The following is a 24,148-nucleotide window of genomic DNA, read 5'->3' as shown; positions in this document are numbered from 1 at the left end:
TAAGTCTCTTTGATCAATAACCACAATATCCCAGTTATGCCACACAAAGAGAAGAACGAAACAGCGTCTTCTATGTCTATGATTTGTAATTGACACTACTCTATTTTAGAGCAAGGAAGTAGAAAAAAATGAATTTTAAAGTAGACATTCAACTTTTAAACCAACATAGATATATTTGGTTTGGACAAAACCTTCCAAAAAATCCAGGCCTTGAAATCGTTCGCATTATTTACACATTATTGGTTTCCCACTCATTTTAAACAGCAGCATCAGAAAAATATCTTGCCAATTGTGAGAACAATACACAGACAATAAAGGGTGCTGTGGAGGACATTAAGTTGAAATTGACATGAAGTTGACGATGTATAAAAGGGGTACACCACAGATCATACGTCAAAATGCATAATAGATGTCTCCATAGCATTCTTTTAGCTTGAGTACATTATAGGACACAATTAAAGAAACTTGCTAATACTTGCAATATGATTTTTTACTAAATGTTTAATGTAGCAACAGAGCTATTAATTAACTGAACAAACAATCGATAGATAAACCTTAAGGGAAATCCATTAAAGATAGAAGAAGACATTTTTAATCACTGCCATAAAAAGGGCTTTTGTGTTTAAATAAGAACGTTTCAAATATGCTTCTGCCTTCCATGTCGTTTATTTTAAATCCAGGTTGAATGGATTCCTGTTCAGTGATTCTCTTGTAAATTGAGGGGTGAGGACTATTATTGTTCGCACTAGTTATTTGTTAGAAGCGAGACGATTGGATTTATGCAATTCTGTAGCTATAACATTTTAAGCATAGTTATGGAACTGCTGCTCTTGTCAAATTACCCACCATTTGCTATATACTTTGTAAATGTCAACAAAATGTATTTCTAGCTCAAACTGATCCAAACATAAAATGCACTACACAGACAATTTACATTTAAGTATTTTGCCAACACCCAACAACCGAGGTGCAAGGTTTGCTTTTTTAGTAATAAATACATTTGATTACCTTTTCTCCGACATCACCTTTGGGTCCTTGATCCCCTGTGTCTCCCTGAAATCATCAAAATCACATTTTATTGTGTTTATACCATTATACATTTACAAATGCTGTTCCACCAAAAATATACCTAATAAAGCTTAGTAATAACAACATTTCGATTAAACCAGCCCATGTATTTGCGACTTTTTTCAAAACAAATCTAAACTAGGTAACCCAGTATAAACTGTGCTCAAAATGACGTCTTCTGTTCTATAAGAAAGGAAAATTGAGAATGATGATCAGATAAAGACATCAGACGTGCCCAACCCCCTCCCCGATTTGCCATAGTTATAGGGTCGTTTTTCTGTCTTTTTGATTCAGTTTTAAAAAAGGCAATTGGGGTGTAACTAGGAGTCAGATTAGGTTCATTTTCATATAGAGTACCTATCAGACATATTTGTTGAAGACTTTTTATTTGCGTAACTTTGTTAATGTTATTATTGTTGTTTACCTACAAAGTGTAAAGCTGCAATATTTTTCCTGAGATATTTTCTGTGCACAGAAACTGATAGCTACATTTTTGCATGCAAGATCAACCTAGGGAATGGTCTGTATTTCTCAAAGTATGTGGAATCCTCTAACACCTAGGTATTTATCATTTATGGAAAGAAATAAACTTTTATGTGCCAACCAAATAGGCCAACTTGGAATGTATACATCATCGGCCAGCAGGCTTTGGCCGGAATTCCAACTTATTGCATGGAGCTTTCATCACAGCTAGAAGAGATGAACCACTTCTGCTGTATCTTGCTTCTAAGCACAGTAGTCTTGCCCTGCCGATACAAGTATGTGTATCAGCCTGGAAAAATCCAAATATTGTTGTCAATAATTAAAAAAAATTAAAAAGAATACTCCTTCCAGCTACTCGCATGAGACCCTGTAGACCCGCCATGTGGTATTTGTAGAACACTAACCTAGCCAAAAAGCAGTGAGACACTGAACAGGGTCAAAGGCAAAGATAAAGTCAATGACTTATTGGATAGGTGGATTGGTTCTCAGAGTGGAAGTGGACTATTACCTCATTGTCAATATATGTGTGAATGTGTGATTTGTGACCTACTCAAAAGTGGAATGAAGGCAAGAATTGGAACATTTGCACGGTACATGTAATTGAGGCAACTCATGAGATCAGATGGAGAGAAGAAGCAGAGGGAGAATGCACATACTTTAAGCAAAGACAAAAATATGAATCTAAAAAGCAGCTCACCTTCTCACCACGCTCTCCCGGGTCACCCTGATCAAAAGAGAAGAAGAAAGTAAAATCAGGACCTACTTTTTACAGGAAATGGTATACTGTATGACCATGTGCCACCTTCGTTTTGCTTGCCACAGCCGCAGACATGGCCACCACAGTCAACTTTGCCTGTGACAAAGGCAAAGAAAACTGTGTAGTCAAGCTAATCGAACTACAATCTTGCAACAAAGCAGTGAAGAGCCTATCCAATATGGTGCCATTTATCACAGTGACTAGCTACCCCTCGGATATATTGAAGTGTGGCATCGGCCAAACCCTCCTGTCCAGTACTTTAACTGAGATGAAAAAGGTGGATTGTCCTTAAACGAGATATGGCCAAAGAAGTGTAAGTAGGAATTTTGTGCAGGAGGCGTGGTCTATATAATTAAGGGAATTGCTTAAAATATGTAATCTAAAATCTTATGCTTCACACAGCATATCCCCTGACCAATATTTTGGTGCCTCTCAGTGAATTTGCTGTTACTACATCCAGACATGTCACACAGCAACCAACACATACAATTGACCAAGCTAGACTGAGTGACTTTGTCAGTGCTTGTTAACTGTATCGGCTAACTAAATATCAATGATTTTGTTGTAAATGATTAGAATTGAACAGGCCACACTGAGGAACCAAAAGTAGCTCTGGCAAAAATGCTTATACCAGCCCCCCTCCCCTCGTCTTCTCGCGCTAACTCTCTCTCTATTCATTCATTCCCTCTCTTTCTCCTCTCTCCTCTCTCTCACTTACTCTCTCCCACTCTTTTCTCCCTCTCTAATTACTTTGTCTTCTCCTCCCTCTCTCTCTTGAAGCCCCTTGTGCTTGCTACAATTAATCTTGGGGAGCTGGAGAAAGTGGCAGTGGCATCAGAAGTGGCACTGGGCTTTCAAATCCAGACCCCAATGGTTCCATCACATCTGGGAAATGTCTGAATAAAGGCCTGTACGACCATGGAATTGAAAATGTTTCAATTCTGAAAATCGTATACTGTTAATTAAATATTAAAAAGGTCTGTGGAAGGATTAACTTTGGCTTGTCTCAGAGACTCAAGTTCTCCACTTCATCCCAGTTTCTTCTGCAGTCTTTCTGTCTGCTAGTCACTTACACCCATTTCTTCTCTCCACATCTTTTTAAAGTCCTTTATCCACCTATTTCACACTTTCCTAGAATTACAACTGGTACATACATGTCCATAGCTTTATGCAGTCAGCTGAGAGGCCAAAGACTGGATGTGCATGTAGATGTTATATGAAAATAATAATAATCCACTTGTACACCGCACAGCTGCTTCCGTAGAAGCGTCCTGGCACTAATGGTAGACAATGTCTTCTGGCACTAGAAGGGGATCAGATAATCAGGAAGTAGTTAAAGAGAAAGGTCTTTAGCTTCTTTTTCAAAATGGATTTAAAAGGAGCGATGTGTTAAACAAGGGGAAGCGCGTTCCAAAGTTTGGACTTGAGGTATGAAAAAGATTTGTGATCTTAAGTTTTGCAAAACAAATGGAAGAAATATTCAGAATTGTAGGTACAAAAGAGAGATTGTTGTTGAATTTTATACCCAAATTTCTACTAAAGAATCAAAACATTGTGAAAAAGCAAGTACTCTTAGGCATCCAAGAAAAAGTAAAACATTTGAAAGGTAAACAGGCATTGCATTGCTGACATGGCCTTAAGGGTTTTGTCAGTAATTTTTGAGAAACTGATCAGTGTTTTTGTCAGTAAAGTTAAGCACATGAAAATAGAGCCTGAAAGGGCCCCGTTTTTAAAGGCAGTTTTTAATTAGCACTTGAGTTGAGACACTGCAGCAACTGCATGACTTAAAGCATAGCTCCTGGCATATGCAATGGTCAATTAGCCTGATAAATTAGTGGATATTCACAGTGCTTAATTTGTGCCAGTGTTTGCCTGTGCTCAGCAACAGCACTTATTTCTTAACTTTAATATTTTTGACATTCTACCACATAGTGGAGCTGTCTGCCTATTTTTTTAATAGAGAAAACCAATAACAGTGTATAGCACATCAATGTACAGTAAAAAAATACTGGGTTGCCTATGTCATTCTCACAGCCTGGTTGACTTAATAATTTTATTGAGTGAGATGCAATCATCGAAATTGTCACATTTATGGGCGTATGATGGTTAGTAGGTATTGAAGGAAGTGGCATTTGGTAACGCTGTAATGTCCCTGGCACTTACTTCCTAACAAACTAAACACTAATGGATACCAACTTGAAAGCATCTTCAGACAGCGACCCTGAACTGGAAAGAGACAAAAAGCGTGCTAGCCATGTCCCAGGCATCGTGTAGAGGGAGCTCATGGGCGGCTGAGCAGGGCAACCAATGATTTACCCCCTTCATAGGCTGGGCCCAAGACACATATAGCATGCACAACACCAGCGGTTTACATTTGAATTTCAATCCCCTATTGGGTTAGGGGATTGGATGATTGCTTATTTTTAAATATGACATATATCTTTACCAACTATAAATAGTGTAAGAAATAAACCAATAAATCTAGGTATGCCAATCTCCGTTCTGTAGTAATTGACCAAATCTGAGCTGTGCATGTGAAAGGTTGAGTTCCACATTATTGCAGGAGGAATCTTCAACAGGCAACAGTAAATGTAAATCCGTATATGTAAAGTGCAAACTACTCACCCTTTTGGGTCTCAAGGTGCTGGGGGCTGTTGTGGAAATTAAGTGAGCTATTGCCCAGAGTGACATGGTGCTGAGCTGAGCTGCCACCGGGGATTGAACCGTGAACCCGGTGCTCGAAGTCAGCTGCCCTGGCCACTGCACCACTCCTCTCCACTCCAGTAGATTTATTTACCTTCTGATACAGAGGTTCCAACCTACAGGGCACACATCAGCCTCATACAGCCAATTTGAAGAACAATATTCAAGTGTGAAGAAGGGGCAGGTCTTGAAGCGGGCGGGGCCTAATGCCCAGAAGTGCAAAGGAGGCACATTTCAACACCACCTAGCCCCCAAGACCCCCCCACCCCCACATTTTTTTTTGCTGAGGCTGGTGCTGATGTCGTGGGGTGTTTCCACACCCCTTAATGGATGTCAGCAGTTCACAGCTTTTCAAAAACAAGCTGGAAAACTACGATTTACAGTTGTTTCAGCTCGTTTTCCCTGCAGCAGTGTGATATCGGCTCCTCACCGGTTGACCGAGTGATGCGAACCAGTTCTGCCAAGTTTCCTAGGTCCATGCGTGATGTGCAGCCCCAATTCTGATTTCTTCTTTGAATTCTGGGACTTGTTGTCTTGTTTTTTTCCATTATAAAATGGGACTATAAATCCTAGAATTAAATAAAACCTGGACTGGAGTAGCACATCACGCAAGGACCTGAGAAATTTGTCAGCTATAGGGAGCCGATATCGCGTGTCACACTGTGGCAGAGGCACAACTAGAGGCAAGTTTCGGGGAGGGGGGTCTACGAAAAAATTTCGGGGGGGGGGCATAAATTCTTCCAGCAATAGGCAGAGTGAAGATGCAGGGGCTGTAAGAAAATGTGAAAAAAACAACAAAGCCTCATTAACAAGTGAATAGTCTTTTAAATACCTGTGAAGTACTCGGGTGCGGCTGTGTGTGTGTGGGAAAGCTGTCTCAACCCGGGCTGCCACACAGGACAGGGGTGAGGGGGGGGGCTGAAGCCCTTTGAGCCCAATGGGCGGTGCGAGCAGTGTGACACCCTGTGAACTGGCAGGTAAGCAGTCTCTTGAGCTCGAGGCAGGTGGCTAGCAAAAGAGAGACCTCCGTAACCCTGTGCTTCTTTCGTCAGGGTCATGTTTTGGCGCGTGTCTGAGAACGGAGGGAGGCTACGTTCACAGTATGCCAGCTAGGGGCCCGTTACTGGGCGAGAGAAGGCCGGGGCCACCTCATTTTGCGGCACGGCAGGAAATGACCTGTTGTCGTGAAATGAGCCGGGCCCAGCCAGCCTGCCAGGAGTTGGGCCTGGGGGTTGTGGGAAGCGAGAGCGGATGAGGTTGAGAGAGAGAGAGACGTTGTCTGAAAACATTCCCACCATCTGTAATACATATCAGAAACCAAAACTGTTTGGGATTCGAGCACTCGACAGAAAAGTCAACAATGTGATTTAATAACGCGGAATAGACTGGAGCGCGCCAACTTTGCAGTGCACGTAATGTGACCTTTACCAAGAAAGACAGGAGGCCCGACGGCGGGAAAAGGGCCTTCCTTCAACTGAAGTATCGTTGGCACCTCTCCTGTTTGACTAGTCATGAGGGCTCCCTATTATACCTTAAAACGTACTGTACTGATGGGGAAAGCAACTTTTTTTCCTTAAAAGAAACTAAACAAAAAACGCAATATTTCCTAATGGACAAAAAACATGTTCCAAAATGGTGGGGGGAAAGGCTAGGTCTCACGTCAGACAGTAGCTGCCTGCGGAACGGTAATCTCTGCTGACAGTCCACAGAAGCAATGGGCAGGTGGATTCAGAGTAATATAATAAAACCAAAGATTGCCTTACAAGTCGAATGTTTTAACTGCTGCGTCTTTTCAACATGACAAGCTCTTCAGTACCTTGGTCAGCAGGTATATATTGGCCAAATTAATAATTATTTGTGACATTTTTCAAAATTTCCTATATTATAATGTTATAATATTATAATTTTAGCAAAAATTGTGGTATGCTGGTATATTGCAGGCCTTTTTTTCCTGTGGGGTTGTACTTGGAGCAAAAAGTCACTGGTGATATCGACAAGAGACTGTTTTGAGCAGAATATGTTTCAAAATTGTATTATGTAAAATTTGGGGGAAATTCCTATAATGTGGCATTTGGGAATTGGATGAATTTTGCTTACATAATTTTAATTTCTCGAAGTCCTTATACAGACCGTTCAACTTCTACATTTTTTTCACTGTGTTGGGTGGAGGCGTGTTCTTGAAAAGGACAGGGTTTTGTTTCTAGAGCACCTCCTCCTTCTCTAAAAAGGAGAAATCCGGACACAGACCCTGATTCTGCTGCAATGTACTGGAGAAATTAAAAAACACATTTCATGGACCACGGCTGTCCAGTTTCTTCAAACGTGAGCGTCAAACCCACTCTGTGCCGGGGTTTCGATCTCCTGTTGTTTTCCACCAAGTGATATTGACTCCTTAGCGAGTGACCATGTGAAAGGAGCAACTATCGTGTGACACAAGGTGGAACCATGTATGTTGCCAGGTTTGCTAATATATAAGAAATGTGCGATTTTGCAAAATGTGTCTACAGTGTAGTACTTGGGCGAGCAAACCAAGTTCTAAACTCCATTAGGGGGCGAGGTAAGGGACACTGGGCTTAATCCACAGAAAATTAAGACATCTGCACACAATATGACTTCTCCTCTGGTTTGCATAGATTTCTGCATTCTTGGAGATTTACAGAACTTCAGTGGAAATATAAAAGTTGTATACTTCCAGGCGTCCTCCTACCCTCCAAAACTTACTCCCTTTTTTTATTTATAAAGTTTCCCTTTTTTCTATTAATATATTTTTTAACAGTTGAATTAGCATTAGTGACATTTTAGATGTTGTAATGGCGCTTGTGCACTCACCTTGAGACCAGTCGATCCGTCTAATCCTGGTGATCCAGGCTCACCCATTTCACCCTAGGGTCATAAGGAACAAGCAGACATAAGACCACAGTTCACTGCTTGCATTAATGAAAATATGTAATTAAAACTTTTTCCATGCACTGCTAACCTCACCAAATCATCCAAGTACTGTAAATAACAGTTTGCGGGTGACCTTAAGGATTTACAAATTGGAGGGGCAGCTGAGAGTGGTGCCTCAAGCATTATTATCGAAAGGTTAACCTGGTTGAATCACACTGTATATTGAGTTATTTACAAATGAGCAATGCTGGTGACACTTAGGTGTCTCAGAAAGGAGGGGCAAAAAGAGCTTGGCATCCCTTTACACAATATGCCAGATGCTTGATAAAAATGCCTGCTAAATTCAATGACACAAACCCTTGTGTATAAAGAAATGCCTTAGTGGATTGCCCTCATTCTCCATTGGTTCTCTTATAGTGTAGACATAATCACTTATCTGGTCAAGCTTACGTAAGTAGAAAGTATGCGTCATGACTGGTCCATCTTCAATCCTTGTGCTGATTCGGCATGCGATTGCCTACAAAATCTATCCCACAACATTCGTGGAACAGCATCTCACCCCTTAAAACCTATCTTATTGCTCCTTTAATCTTTATAAACAGCCACAAGGTCCATTAAGGTATACCAACTACATTTTTATCAAGCCTATTAGAGAAAATATGTTTTGTATCATTGCATAGATGTTGTTTGAAACGCCTTGATAAGCTTTGGTGTAATGCGGTTCTTCGAGGGTGGTGTGACTAAGTTATACGTGAGTTTATTATCCTGGGCATTGTTCAGAAAATGCCCCTACAAGACAAACTAAAGCAAGCTAGTAAGAGTAAATGTATTTCAGATGCAACGATGTAGGTATGGATTGCATTGGCACTCTATTTTCCACAAATATTCGTTTCTAGTGTTTGTTGAATCGCCTACACCACGCATCATGGTAGAGCAACTTTAGCTTCTGCTCGGAATATTTTTCAGTATTTTCTCTATTTTTCCAATTTTTTCAATGATCTACATGGTCTGAAATTAGAACATACTGTTTTGTTAGTACAAATGTCAATTCATTTAAGAGGAGATAGCAGATGAACACAAATTTGTATGTCTCACCTGCTTGTACCAAAGAAAGTTTTAGACTGAGAGAGTTAAGAAAAACCTTAGGACCAGTGGGAGGAGCTGGCCAGTTGATGATATTTGTAGGCCACAAATTCTACATTGCACAATACAGTGTATTCTAAATGTTGTGATTCCAGAGTGTTAGAATTTCCTCTGCACCACTGGAAATAACAAATTTCAATCGGCACCATATTCTGATTTTAGAAAAGTAGCATATTTTAATAGCTGAAACAATGTTTTGAAAAAATATCGAGTCCTAAATATCGTGTGGAGAAACTATCATGTCAAGAATATCTTGGACAAGAATATCGTGAAGGTACGTTTCCATGGGTATGCAAAGTTTTACTGTACTTAACTCCGCATACACGTACCTTGACTAATTAAATATTTTCAAGGTATGTAGATGTGGAGTTAAGAATAGTAAATCAATACTCACCTATTTGTACTTATCTTCTCGATAATTTGATCCTCAATATTTTTGACACGACATTCCATCCACACAATGGGCCTCATTTATGAGGCCTTGCGTCAGTTTTGCGCTTCCGATGCGTCACTTTTTGTGACGCATCGGCAGCGTAAAACATGCTTCCTGTTGCGCACTATTTACAAAGTGACACATCTAAGCAGATGCGTCACTTTGTAAACCCCTGCGCTACATTATACCTGCGTCAGGTATAATGTATGCAGAGGGGGCGTTCTCCCGCAAAAAGCCTCGTAGATGTGATGCAGTGAAATCTATGAGATTTCACTGCGTCACTTCTAGGACGCTGTTGCGTCAAAATCTTGCGCCTGCCTCACAGCAGGCGTAAGACTGATGCAGGCCCTTTCACATGGGGCTTGCCCCATGTGAAAGGACGCATTGCTGGAGTTGCGTCACTTTTGTGACACACTCCAGCAATGCGTCACTTTTACGCTTACAGATACGTCAGAAATACTGACGTATCTGTAACTCCTTGCAACATGATGCGTCATACAGTAAATATGACGCATCAGGTATGTCGCAAGGAGTGCGCACTGAGAAGTGACGCCTCGCTGCTTTCACGCAGCGATGCGTCATTTCTCATAAATGAGGCCCAATATTTTTGTCCTCACTATTCTGATCCGCGTAAACATTCCCAATAATGTATGTGCATGTACACATTTTCTCATTTAAAATACATACACATAGTTACTCAATTGAGAAAAAAGGAACTTTTCATACATATGAGATCATATAAATCATATTTTCCACATTGTAGCTACGTTATCTTACATTCAGTTAGTCTAACTAATAAATAGAATGGTGATAAACAGCAGGCATAGACTCAGCTAACCTGGAGTGCTCCTCTCTCACCAGTCTCCCCTCGTCCCGCTATTTTTTCTTGATGTCCCCTAATCTGCATCTCAGAGACTACAACACTTCTACTGAACCTGTTTGATATTGGTTTAGTGGGGCCGTTGTATTCTTCTGAAAGGTACCATTTCTGGTACGTTTTGCCATAAATCGTTTGGCAGGTTTTCTGTTTTTAACATAGGGCCTCGGGACAGGAAGTGTGACAGGGAAACTGACGATTCCTTACACACCACAGACGAATAGAAGATTTCAGACACTAATGTTACAGACAGATTATTTACGGACAAGGGAAGTCCGTAAAAAGAAATACTGTCTCCTACCGACTTCTTGGCCGCAGCTGGAAACGTTTACTATGCTACTTAATTTCATTTTCCTCTTCTGAGTCCAAAACCAGTAACGCAAATACTATAGTTGTGCACTAGAGGGCGCAGGTACACTGGGATCACCTGGGTTCTTTCAGAAAGCTGCTCGTACGAACCCATGATTGCTGAGAGGGTTGAGCACTGGCGACGGAGACTTCTATGTATCGCGGTGCGAGCTGTCTTTTCCTTATATTTTGTAAAATGAGTACCGTCAATAGCATCTACTAATTAACCTGCAGTTTCAAGTATACACCACATGAATGTTCAATATGTCATATTGCCTAAAGAAGAATATGTGCATCCTTACATATGTTCTGGTAAGCCCTCTTGCTTCAACCCCATTTTCATTTTAGTGAAAGTTTTGCTCTATTTCATCTAGCGACGTCACTGGATTCTGTGCCTCAATGAGCTGAGAGGTTTCCCAGGCAGTTGTTTGTTGGGAGCTGTGAAACAGTTTTAACCCTTTGCGTGCTGGTGACGGAACCACTCCGTCACCAGCCACGGACGCGCTGTGCTCATGACGGAGTGGTTCCGTCACGGCCCGTCCGCCACGCCTGCGCGGCATCAATTCCGCGCCTGCACTGAGCGTTCTATTGAGCGGGCGGGGCCGTGACGGAACCACTCCGTCACAAGCACAGCGCGCCTCTGGCTCGTGACAGAGTGGTTCCGTCACAAGCATGGCCGCACCGTGTGGCCCCCCCCCCCACAGCGCCACGGCGGAATTACCGCTGCGGCCAAGGGGTTAAAGTACAGGCAGGGGAAACACGGTGCAAGGGTAGGGTTTCTTATCCAAGACAGGCCTCTTTAATCTTGACCTGGGCACTATATATCCCATGAGATTTTCTGTACCCAGTATTACGGCTCACATCCTTTCATTACATCACTGTGGAGTATAAGAAGGTGTGAGACACATGAGGGCAGTTAGCGACTATGAGGCTAAAATAGCGTGTTGGAAAGTTGGGGCACTACTAATCTATATACCGGCGTGTATCTATGAGGTTGGAAGCAAAGGTGATAAACTTCACTCCAAGGTGGTAATGGGGATGTCACTACACAGTGTGGAAGACATGTTCCTATTTAATGGGGCTAGTTCTCCTCGTTATGCCCAACCTTGGGATGAGCAGCATTTTGACCCATTCCCAGGTCTACCATTAACGGTAAATCTCTAAATGTGCCAAAATCCATGGGTGGATGTGTGGGAACACATACGCTCCACCCATGGAACACCTCTCTGCTGAAGAGTAACACAAGGCAGCAATTTGTGGTACTAACAATGCTGCAATATCGGCCCCCAGAAACAAAGGCGGCAGAAAGCTTTCAACTAGCAACCCCCCCACCCTCCCCTCTGGGGCTGGCTGAGTTCTTTGCCAGGGCCAGACTTGCTTCCCAGTCCGGCCCTGATACCCACTCTATCTCATGGTTTCTCTGCATTTTTATATGCTTCCAAAACCTGGAAATAACAGTTCATTTAAAACAGTAGTCCTCAAACAGTAGCGGCTTGTGGAGGGAGTGCTGCGGGGTGGTGAGGCGGAGTGGGGAAGGGGCAGGGTGGGGGGTAGTAAACTCCGGCTCATGGCCAAATGCATTTCATCGCGCACAATTAAGTGTGCTTTATTTCTTTCTTTCTTTACATTACTCCGGTCGGCCGTGAGCCGGAGTTTACTTCCCCCCACCCTGCCCCTCCCCGCTCTGCCCGACCGCCCCGCGGTACTCCCCCCACGAGCCGCTAAAGCCCATAAACGTCAATCCACCGAAATGCCAGGAGTAGCGGAAGTGACATCACACGCCCTTTGACCTCTACTTTCACTCACTCACAAACACACACACACACATACAAAACCCACACACACTTACTTACAGATACACACACATTCATACATATAAACTCTCACACATGAACACACTCTCACCCACAAGCACGGACAAAACATGCAAGTGCTGAAGTGACATTTTACAAAGCCATGCAAATTCAGATTTGTGTTGCTGTGTGTCACTTTTCAGCATTGCATAATGCAGCACCTTATACTGCTTTGTGTTATCCAGCGACAGGCATGCGTTACATAGATGATACATGACTGTTCCCATCAGTAGCGGCCCGTGGTGGGAGTGCTGCTGGGTGCTGACGTGGGACGGGGGTGGAGGGTAGTAAACTACGGATTACGTCCGATTAGAGGTAAGTAAACATATAAATAAATTAAACAAATGTCTTTGCCTGCACTGCATCACGTTTGGGGATGCAGCATGCCCAGCGAAATTCGTTTTATTAATTTATATGTTTACTTACCTCTAATCGGCCTTAATTCGTAGTTTACTACCCCCCACATTGCCCCACCTCAGCGCCCAGCAGCACTCCCATCACGGGTCGCTACTGGTTCCCATGCATCCTCAATGGATTTTTACCCAATCCCAGATCTACTAACGCCTGTAAACCTGGGTTTGTGCCAAAACGATGAGCCTACCCAAGAGTGGAGTAATGAGAATTGTTTTTTATTTCACCTCATAACTTCCTCTTTCCATGTGGTACTTCCTCTTTTCATGCATTCTGTTTTTGGGTGGGAAGGTGCCCCTTCTTACACAAAAACAATCCTGCCCGCAATGCAGACACCCTTGCAGCCTGGCAGAGGGGTACCTAGTCAGCCACAATTGTTCCAGCGGTGGGAGAGAGCAGAAATGTGCCATATCTTAGTAGATTTGGCACACTTCTTCTCTCTCCCTTTCATAAAATGGAGCGCAGCACGTTCACTTGCGGTGTTGCGTTGCGTAAAAAAATAGTAAACCTGGCCCCTACTGTTTAAGATAGGTTTCAGCTGCAGCAGCAAGCATGCTGTCTCGTGCTTCTAATAAAAGTTATGTGCCATTAAGAGTTCTCTCAATTAAACAATGTCTTACCTATATGTAAGGGTGTAGAATTCATGGAGGGATCTTGACTTAATAGGGAGAGTGAGAAGGTTAGCAGTTGCCGCAACGTGTCAGGCTTTGTGTGGAAGGTAGATGGAGAAGAGGAGGGTCTTGTATTCCTTTCCATAGTTATTAAAGGAGAGGTAAACCCTTTGTGTAGGGGGAGGCCAGCATGCAATTCTGGTTCACAGGAATAGAAGGCCCACTTTCATACCCATTCTTTTTGAAGACTTTGTTATTTGGGACTAACAAGGACTGAATTACACAGTTAGCAGGAGTAACCAGATTTTGTGAATTTGCTTGATAGATCTCTAGTTTGTTAGTGCAAGGCAGAGGATGTAGACTAACGGCTAGGGTGGCAGATCTCAAATCTGGGGAACCGGGGTCGAGTCTCGTCAATGCCGCTCAACATCCTGTGATTCCGGGCAAATCACTTAATCTTCCTGTGCCTAACAAAAATAATGTGTCCTTGTGTAACGCAACTGGTGCTTATGTAAAGCGCTCTGATACCCGATACCTTTGGGTCAAGTTTGCGTTATATAAAACTCCAAAGTAAAAAAAAGAAAGAGGGAGTCAGTGAAGTGGTTTTAGGATAGGGAGGAGAAGTTTGATTTTTTCTTGATTGGTGCCTACAGTGGAGTGGTACCAGGATGGGGAGTGGGGGGGGCGTTGTCGGTTAGCCGTTTACCTCCTGTGTCAATGTGTGTGTGGACTAGGGCTTGAAATGTGGAGCAAAAGTTATTTGAGGGAGAAACAGCTTGCTTTTTCACAAAATGCTGAACTTGAACAATCCATACTGGACTTTTTTCTTCACAGTGAAGGACTAGGTAGAATCTATATGGCTTCTCAAGGCTTTAGCACAAAACTAGAGAATTGACGAGAAGCCTACAGGAAGCACATTGTCAAGCCGTGACTGGACCTGAGGTTGATATGACCCAACGCTGCTGAGGACAAACTCAGTCTTGGTTATATTGAGTTTGAGATAAATGGTGGACGCCTATGTTCGAATTGTGGATTTCATTGACTGATCACACGTTGGCATGTAATGGTGCACTTTCAGTATAATGGTAAAGAGAGACGTTGTTAAGGCGCTGTTTAACTTCAAATGGGGCAGTATGAATGCCTGTGGGTTCTTACTGAGCCAAGTTTGAAAACATGTTTTCTGAGGGAGGGAGTAATATGGTTTTGGGGGGTTCTAATAGTGCAAAAGGCCAGGAGTATCAAATACCATTGGTGGGTCGAGGAGCATCGGGGGGCAGGAGTTATTAACAATTTTCTCAACTTTCATGACTGTTATCGCTAGATTGCATCATAGGAGGAATACTGATTGATATAATAATCATTGTTGTCTCAATCTTCTCTAGGTAGTGGAGTTTAGGCTACAGGGTGGTAGTTGGATAGACCATTAGGGTCAATGTTAGAGTCTTTGAGGGTGGCTTTGAGGAAGAGTTCTTTGTGCCCCATTTTGAGAGAACAGGGAATGTGCCATTGATAGGGGGTGACATGACTGTGTATCTGAGGCATTTGAGGTCTTCTCGTGATAGGATTTTGACGGGGCAGGGCGGATGTCATTATTTTCACTAGTATCTTTCAGGGAGTTAATGATTTTGGCCAGGGTAAGATCGTAAGGGATAACAAGTATTGCAGAGGGGGAATGGGGCGCAGTAATGTATGATGCTTTTTTTTAATTCTGCATGCTTTGCGGAGTAAATGTAGCATCTAAAGTGATCTAATCACGGAGGTATCCTACCCTCTACACAACTCTTCGGACCTGTTTCTCCAGAAGATAGAACAAACCAAAAGGGTTGTTTATGGACCTCGCCCACCCTATTGGTGTCAAGCTTCATTATTGGGTTTCACCCTGGTCCCTATAAACCAGTGTGGGCTCAACCATCTTCCAGGGAATGTGATCACAGGGATGAGCCTCCACCAACCAATATATAGTACCACTTTTCACCATTTAGGGCAGTAATAATTGCCCAAAAAACCCTTGAGACTGGCAAGTAGGCCTGCCTAGATATGTTTTGTGATATGTCAGTGTTCACTAACTGACATAAGTAGACTTCTCTGGGTCATTGCCCAGGATCAATGGGTTATTGAACTGATGCCGAGACTCGAACCTGGTTCCGCAGCTCCGAGGCCCGCAGCTCTGGCCATTGCACCACCTCCTTTCCCCACTTTCACGGTTAGTAGTTGGATCTGTTTCAGGTGGCGCTAACAGGAGAAATGGGCTGGAGCAAGCTGCCTCCTGACAAGAACCCAAGCTCTTATTTATTTTTACAAATTAACCACTGCTTGTCCCCATCCCTCACCTTTCTCCCACTCCTCCCACATTTTCAATACATAGACAATAAAAGAGGTCAAGTAGAAGGGGGTACCAAAGTTGGTTTTGCCCAGAGTGCTCTCTGAGCAAAGGCCATCACTCGGCCTACTAGCTGTACATTTAGATATCTTGCATATTGTTTGCTTTTCTTGAATATCTGAACCGAGATGTCTCCCTCTTCCTCTCTTTCTCCCTCTCTCATTACATTGTACTATCTTCTTTCTAAACACAAATGCGCTGCACCAAATGAACTACCTCAAGAAAAGAAAAGCAGGCATGCAAATATGCTCTTTTCAAAGTTGTTCTCCTTTTCCTCACATTTCCCAGGAGCCTGTGGGAAAGAAGAGTTGTTCCTCAGCTGAGTGATTTCCCTTGTGAGGTATTACCACCTCCTTGGTGTTTGTTCTCATTTGACGTGATGAGACTGAAGACAATCCAAGAACATTGCCTCCGGCTCAGCGACTAACTCTGGAAAAAGAACACCGTGCGAACACCAATGTCTTCTGGGCTACATCTTGGGATGGGACGGATTGTTAAGCAAGATTGTTGAACCATGCATTCTAAAGCAGCCGTCGCTTCCTATTGAATGCGTGTGATTCTCACTTCAAACTCTTTCTTTATTTTCCTGCAATTCTCAACCCAACTTTTTTAAATTAGAAAAACAATGTTTTACTTGCTTTCAACATGCATACCTAGTCACCCGAATTTTCCAGAAATTGACCAGAAAAAGATATTTGATAAATAAACCGGAAGATCCAGTGTCATTTGTGTTGTCAACAGGAAGTCCAGACAATGGCTAACTAGATGTGCTTGTAGACTTGCAACTATCATCATAATCAAAACGTATGTATCAAGATTGCAAGCCAAGTGCACCATAGCAGTAGGCGAGACAACATCACACAAAGCTGTGTCATAGAGTAAACACTTAATGAAAATAATTGCATCGCTGTTGTGTTCAAAGAATGTAATAAGGTAACTCCAGTGCTATCCTGTGGGAGAGGTAGGCCTTGCGGTAGTGAAAAACTAATTTAAGAGTTTTCACTACCAGGACAAGTAAAACTTAAAAGTACATGTCCTACATTTTGAATAAACTGAGCCCTGCCCTCTGGACTTTCTAGGGCCTGACCTAGGGATTACTTACATGTATCAAAAAAAGGAAGGTTTGGAAAACCTTTGGATAGATACACATTCAATGTGTTAAAGATTAGAGAGAACCAAACAGAGAGTGGCTGATTGTTTGCCTTTTCTCTCTACGGTTAAACAAATCCAAGAGAGATCGCCTACCCTCAACATGACTTAAACCACCACAAGCCCATTTACCTGATTGATGCTTCTGGACTTAAGCCTAACCCCTTCAATTTATATGAAGTCGGAATATTACAATAAATTTGCTTCGGCTGTCTACTGCACTTTGTCCTGAGGAAGACCCGTTGTGACGCATCTTACCTGCGCAAACCATAGGGTCGAAACCGCGACAGTTAACCCTGCTCATGCCCCACAACCTACTCAGCCCTAAGAAAAACATGAAATAGAAGGACTGAGCTAATCTGAAAAGAATGTTCAGGGGCAGATTTTTGATTTTAAGTCCCACATTCCGTATATTATATGTACACTTTATGTAATATATCACATGGTCACTGATATTACTTTGTTAATATATTTCACCTTATTTACATGTCAACTTTTTGAACAATTGAATTATTTATAAATTACAGCCAGTAAATGAATTAGTAAATATTATGCAATTAAATAATTCTCACTTTTGTGGTCCATTTTTCAAAAATCTTTAAAGCATTTTGCTGACTATTGCCTTACATGTATCAAAGGAATCTGGTTGTGTTTCCAGACCGAACCAATTATAGTTCTTTTTGCCAATTCCCAGGTTCTGAGGAGTACTGGTTTACCCCATTGACTTTAATGGCAGACCCACTAGCAGCATTTAATTTACAGGACTTGGTTACATATAGTACCAATTTACCAAGGACCCATACGTTAATTGAATATGTCAATTGAGTGTAAGCCAATTCTAGCATGTTTCAAGGAGAGAGCACAAGCAATTTAAAACTAGTTAGCAGTGGTACAGTGTGCCAAGTCCGAAAGCCAATAAAAACAAAGTCAACAAAACAGGAGGATGGAAGGCAAAAAGTTAGGGGAGAACCATATTAAGGATGTCAGGACTAACATGTGATATATGTTTTCACAAAAGTCACGTTTTTCATTTGAATGTGGCAAAGCATAACACTTTGCAGATTTTGAGAACTTGTACATTTCTCCATTGACCTCCAAAACGTAACAAAAATAAAGTAGTGAGTGCAAGGTCTTCTTTAAACCTAGCACAACCCCAGAAGTTGATATAGTTGCAGAATATTGTCTGCCAAAAATATTGTGTTCTGAATAGTGTTTATCAAAAATCACTCTAAAGGAGTTCACAATAAAAAATCTACATCCAATAGAAATAACTGGTACTTACGACACAATAGTTATGTCAGACAGTGTATTAGTTATCAATATTCTGACGTAATATTTGAGCCTGTTTTTTTACCGCTTAACCGCTGCAGCAATTCTGCCGTGATGCGGCGGTTTTATTGAGTGGGCGGGGCCACGACGGCCAACGGATGTGTGCAACACTACGGAAGTAGTGCTCGCAATGGCCGTTGGCAGACGGGCGCATCGAAAGGGTTAAGCTCTTGCTGGTCAGAAAAAGAAAGTGCCAGTAGATGCATTCAGAAAAGAGACAGGAGGAATGCACAAATCCTTATTTTTTTTTATCACTCTACAACCTGAGTGACCTATTGCAGACCAGCTGACTAAGCAATTCACTGAGCTAATGATTAATTATTTCACCAGCGCGTGCTGCCAGGCAAATCACCTTCATGATCTACAGTCAGGTGAAAATTAATGGGACAGAGAGGCAAGAAGGTTGTTGAATGGGCAGCAGAAAAGGAAGAGTGACAAGTGAATGGTAGAGTGGTAGGTCACTGACCTTCAAAGTCTTTCCTGTCCCCTCAGTTTGATCACTAAAAGTACCTTCACGTGATTTCAATATGAATGTTATATGCAGAAGATTGGCGTGATTTCCTTTTCTGTGAGAGCAGGAGGAAAATACTGATGTTATCAGGCAGAATGGTAGCTGAGTGAGCTAATGTGCCTGCCACATAAATCTGTGTACATGCCTGCAACCTTTTTGCTTACGTTATAATGCTCGCTGGCTTTGCTGAGTCGTTTATCCTTTCAGGGTCAATTAAACTCCAGAAAATGCAGGACTGTGGTACCAATCGTAATATTGAAGCATTTTGTTATTTCTAAATGTGTTTCTATGCACTTTCTATTTACTCTTTGGAACAGAAACAGCAGAAAACCTGGTTTTCATGAGTTCGGTGTCTTCTGTGAAGCTAGAAAACTGGGATGAAAACCAGGACTTCTTTTTCCAAACCCAGTTGTTAGCCACCCTAGCCAATTCACCACAAAATTAGGCTGGTTCCCATACAAGTTCTTTAGTTCAGAATTAACACCATACCATGTGCAGGCTCGAACAGATCTTCTATTCCTTCATGGGCATTGCCTTTGGGGTGGATTCACTAATCAGAGCCAAATGCAATGTCTTAACAGGATAGTCAATGTAGAAGTGTAGGGATAAAGAGTAGGATTTGTAGAGCACAACATGCCCGCTAGTGGCATGAGAAGCGTGACTACTAAAAATTGTAAGGTCTTTGAACTTGTCACAAAGTGGACACACTCATCAGCTGAACTTATCTGCAAACATATAGGTCCAAACTTTCTAAAGGTTTTTGCTGGCATTTGCTTGAGTCAAAGCTGTGCACACAGCTGTGACGAATCAATTTTCCTATGCAAAAGCTGTTTGTGTCACTGCCCTCATTGGAAGCTTGTGGAAGGGTAACTGGGGTGGGCCAATGTGAAACCCTTAGTTTCCGGCACCAACCTCTGTGCCAAATTTCATCTTCAAATAAAAAGCAGGTGCAAGAAAAGTCAAGTGGTATATTGCCTGATATACCTACATGTAACATGTGCTTTTCCCAAACCGCACATCAACCATGTTGCTATAGCCTCCACGTAGGAATTTGTATGGTAGTTGTACCTCACACATAAATTCCATGCAAGACAGTGCTGGCTTGCCTTTAGGGGAGACGGAACAAGCGCGAGTGTTATTCAGAACAACCAGATTCTCTGTGGGTGCCACCAAAAGTATTATAGGCAAGCTACTCCCGCTAATTCTGATACTGCTCTATTATTTGCCCTTTGCGCAAAGCAGAGCAGCACTTTTTCACACTACACTCAGTTGTGTGAATGACAGTAAAGCTGGGCCATAGTGTTTGTATACAAGAAATGAAAAGGTTTCATCATAGAAATGACCAATATTCTACGGTGGGCGTTGCTCTTCTACCATCTAACACGAGTATCTGGAAATGAGGGGGCATATTTACGGGAAACATCCTTTACAACGAAACTTTTACCATGCAGTGCTGTTACAACGCAAGTATTACAACGAAAACCTTTACAACGCATTACACTGGGGGGCGCTCTAGGATAGGGAATAGTTTTAATTTACTATCCAACACCTTCCCTAGTGTCCACGGGGACTGGAGTTGGAATAGTAAATTAAACTATTCACTATCCAGCACCCCCAAGTGTAATGCGTTGTAAAGGTTTGCGTTGTAATACTTGCGTTGTAACAGCATGCGTGGTAAAAGCATGCGTTGTAACATCATACATCCCATATTTACAGCAAAATGCCAGCGCTGTGCCAAATTTGGCAACGCCACGCTACATTTAAAAAATGCAGGCATGCACTTTATTTACAACAATACGGCACACCTCTGTGTTATCGATAGTGCTGACGCTAAAATTAGCTGCCTAGCACCAACGTAGCACCCTTGCACCATACTGCAAGGGTGACTGCATTGTAGGGAATCATTTTTTGTTTATGTGCAAGAAAGTGTTCCTTCCTGCAAATAAACAATGCATAGTGGCTATTTGTTACTTCTATGTGTGCTGCAGAATGCAGCACACATAGAAGTAGCAAATCGTCATTATTTATTGATTGTTTATGTGCAGGAAGGTGTTCCTTCCTGCACATAAACAATCATTAAATAATGATGATTTGCTACTTCTATGTGTGCTGCATTCTGACACCTTCCTGCACATAAACAATCAGTAATGGCGTTTTGTTGTCTCCATGTGTGCGAGGAGAAACAAAAGCATTTCTCCTCATTTTCACCATTCTAATGCCTGCTCTTGCATATCGTTAGTTTTTTGTGCTGCCTCAGATTTACAGATCCTGGTGAATCTGGGATAGTATTAAAAAGCAATAGGTGTTGCGATGGAACGCCCACAGCAACACCCACTTCATGTCCCTTTCACGGATATTTACAAAGCGGCTTTAACCACATCGCTGCTAGAGCGATTCCCCTGCTGTGCTGGACAGTAACCAAAACGGGTGTGGTCATGACGAGCTCAGCTCGTCATGAGCACCGAAGGGGATAAGCCACAAAAAACTAAAACCACTTTGTAAATGTGGAGCTGGGCATTGCACCACACGAGCATCGTTAAAAGTGATGTTCCTGTGGTGCAATGCCCTTGTAAATATGTGCAGAGGACTAATAAACAGCTTGAAACTGCAGGGCTGAGAGATCATACGACCTCCTATGATCAGCATCAATGTTTCTATATACTTGAATACGACCTTGTACTACTGTCTCTTCAGGGTCCAGCTATTGGCGGTGGATAAAATAAAGATTACAAATTTACTGATTATTGATACTGGCACTGTTTGTGCTACTTTTCTTGAATGTCTGAGCCGGGTTGACTCTCTCTCTCTTAGGATAGGTGGTTTCTTACAGGGCCGGACTGGGAACCCGAAGCAGCCCTGGCAATTTTGTAGAACCAGTACCCCCCTCCCGGGGGGGGGGGGGGGGATGTGTTGATAGCAAGTAAAAAGCTGCTTTTGGTACTGATGGCCGCTATTGCATTAACGCTGCAAAACCGGCCCCCAGTAACAAAAACACGGCCCCTACTGCTGAAAAACAGAACCCTACCTGGGTCTGGTGGCTCAGTGGACTAATGCGTCCATTGCAGGGGCCTGTGTTCTGTGTTCAACCTCATTGTCACAGGTTCTAATCCAAGTGGGTCCACTCACCCTTTCATCCATCTGAGGTTGATAAAAGAAGTACCATGGAGTTGGGTTACAATGAACATCTGTTATTCAGCGCCAAGAGACCTCTGGGTGAACGTGCGCTTTACAAATACACGTGTTAGGTTATGTTACCTTTCCAGCCTCCCTTGAAAACACCTGATGCCCGCTATGGTCAGTCCAGCCCTGCTTTCTTACCTCAGAACACAAACGTGCTACACCAAAGAAACCATTTCAAGAGCAGGCAGGATTCAGATTTTGTTTCTATTGTACATTTAGTGTTGGCATATAGTTTTGAAATTCTACATTTTTAATTACAAATAACCCTGATGCATTGTCACCTCTGCGTGACCTCTGCTCACTGCTTTCTCCTACTGGGCAACATGCTCTTAGCTACAATCTTGTATCCTCTCTTAGTTGCAATTTTGTATCCTCTCTTAGCTGCAATTTTGAATCCTCTCTTAGCTGCAATCTTGTGTCCTCTCTTAGCTGCAATCTTGTATCCTCTCTTAGCTGCAATCTTGTATCCTCTCTTAGCTGCAATCTTGTATCCTCTCTTAGCTGCAATTTTAAATCCTCTCTTAGCTGCAATCTTGTACCCTCTCTTAGCTGCAATCTTGTACCCTCTCTTAGTTGCAATCTTGTATCCTCTCTTAGCTGCAATTTTGTATCCTCACTTAGCTGCAATTTTGAATCCTCTCTTAGCTGCAATCTTGTGTCCTCTCAGCTGCAATTTTGAATCCTCTCTTAGCTGCAATCTTGTGTCCTCTCAGCTGCAATTTTGAATTCTCTCTAAGCTGCAATCGTGTATCCTCTCTTAGCTGCAATTTTGAATCCTCTCTTAGCTGCAATCTTGTATCCTCTCTTAGCTGCAATTTTGAATCTCTCTTAGCTGCAATCTTGTATCCTCTCTTAGCTGCAATCTTGTATCCTCTCTTAGCTGCAATTTTAAATCCTCTCTTAGCTGCAATCTTGTACCCTCTCTTAGTTGCAATCTTGTATCCTCTCTTAGCTGCAATCTTGTATCCTCTGATATCCAATGAGATACCTCTGCAGCACTTGTTTCAGCCTCACTACCTCCCGCTTGATCTTCTTTGACTCCAATAAAAGGCTTGAGCTCTCTATTTTAAGTTTGAGCTGTTTGTAAGTCTTTAATCAGAGCCTGGAGATGTTTCTTCACCACCATAATGGGCACGGATTGTATAAGGTAGAAATCTACATGCCACTTTGGTTTGATTTGTTTTCACTGGTCTTTGAGTTTGACTCGTTTGCATGATTGACTCAAAGCCGATGCTGTGGGTTGTCTCTTCTGACCCTCTGACACCTTTGTCAGCTCTACAGTTGATAGCTTATTGACCTGCGGTTTACAGGCAGAGGTTTTACTCTTCTTCTGCTCTCATTCATAGGCCTTTTTCATAAAAAGGAGATGATTATCGTCTTTGCTTGTGGTGATGGCTCTATTCTTAAATACTTCGGTGTCAATGTCCCTGCCCCCAGAACTTTCTGATGTATGAACCAGTGACATTGGCCCACATCCCTGGAATAGTTATCGCAGGGCTGAATTTAAAGGGGGCTTCCAGTCGCAATTGATCTCAAATCCCATCTCGAAACCCTAGATGACATTGACAAACAAACATTCTAGAAAGCCTATTGCTGGTGTTTGTATGGATGCAGGATGGGACACAGATAACTTTTTTCCCTACACTGGATAGTCCTTTAAGAAAAAAGTCTCACTTTGCTACACAGATGCTACACATTGTACTAGCGAATGGTCTCTAACTAGAAGAGATTAGTGTTTGTGATGGTAAATAGAGAGTGAAGTAAAGTCTCAGTACACACACATGCATATAGGCATGTTAAACCAGGCTACAACATGATGAGCAATACATAAATGTTTAAGTCGGGCTGATCACTGTTAAAAGAAGCATTGGCAAAACCAATAGGTCTTGCCTTGTTGACCTATTGACTTTGTCAATACTTTTTGGTGATGTTATACGGAATCAGCCGGAAAAAAGATCAAAGAAGGTGCAATGACACAAACAATTGCTGCCGGCTGCATTTTTATGTGGGGGCATGCCTGCAT

General features: G+C 42.3%; 1 protein-coding gene across 1 annotated transcript in view; it reads right to left on the bottom strand.

Moving 5' to 3' along the window:
* The window catches only part of LOC144820297 (uncharacterized), a 192,435-nt gene that overhangs the window by 153,253 nt on the left and 15,034 nt on the right, over positions 1–24,148 (bottom strand). Inside the window, exons 2-4 of the mRNA XM_078677878.1 lie at positions 22,441–22,722; positions 2,322–2,404; positions 1,009–1,053 (exon numbers count right to left, since the gene is read on the bottom strand). Coding sequence (XP_078534004.1) covers positions 1,009–1,053; positions 2,322–2,404; positions 22,441–22,722 — 410 coding nt within the window. The remainder of the gene's footprint in view (positions 1–1,008; positions 1,054–2,321; positions 2,405–22,440; positions 22,723–24,148) is intronic.

This window comes from Lissotriton helveticus, chromosome 2_1 (assembly GCF_964261635.1).
Source record: "Lissotriton helveticus chromosome 2_1, aLisHel1.1, whole genome shotgun sequence".
Classification (NCBI taxonomy): Eukaryota; Metazoa; Chordata; class Amphibia; order Caudata; family Salamandridae; genus Lissotriton; species Lissotriton helveticus.
This window is presented reverse-complemented; position numbering and strand designations above follow the sequence as displayed.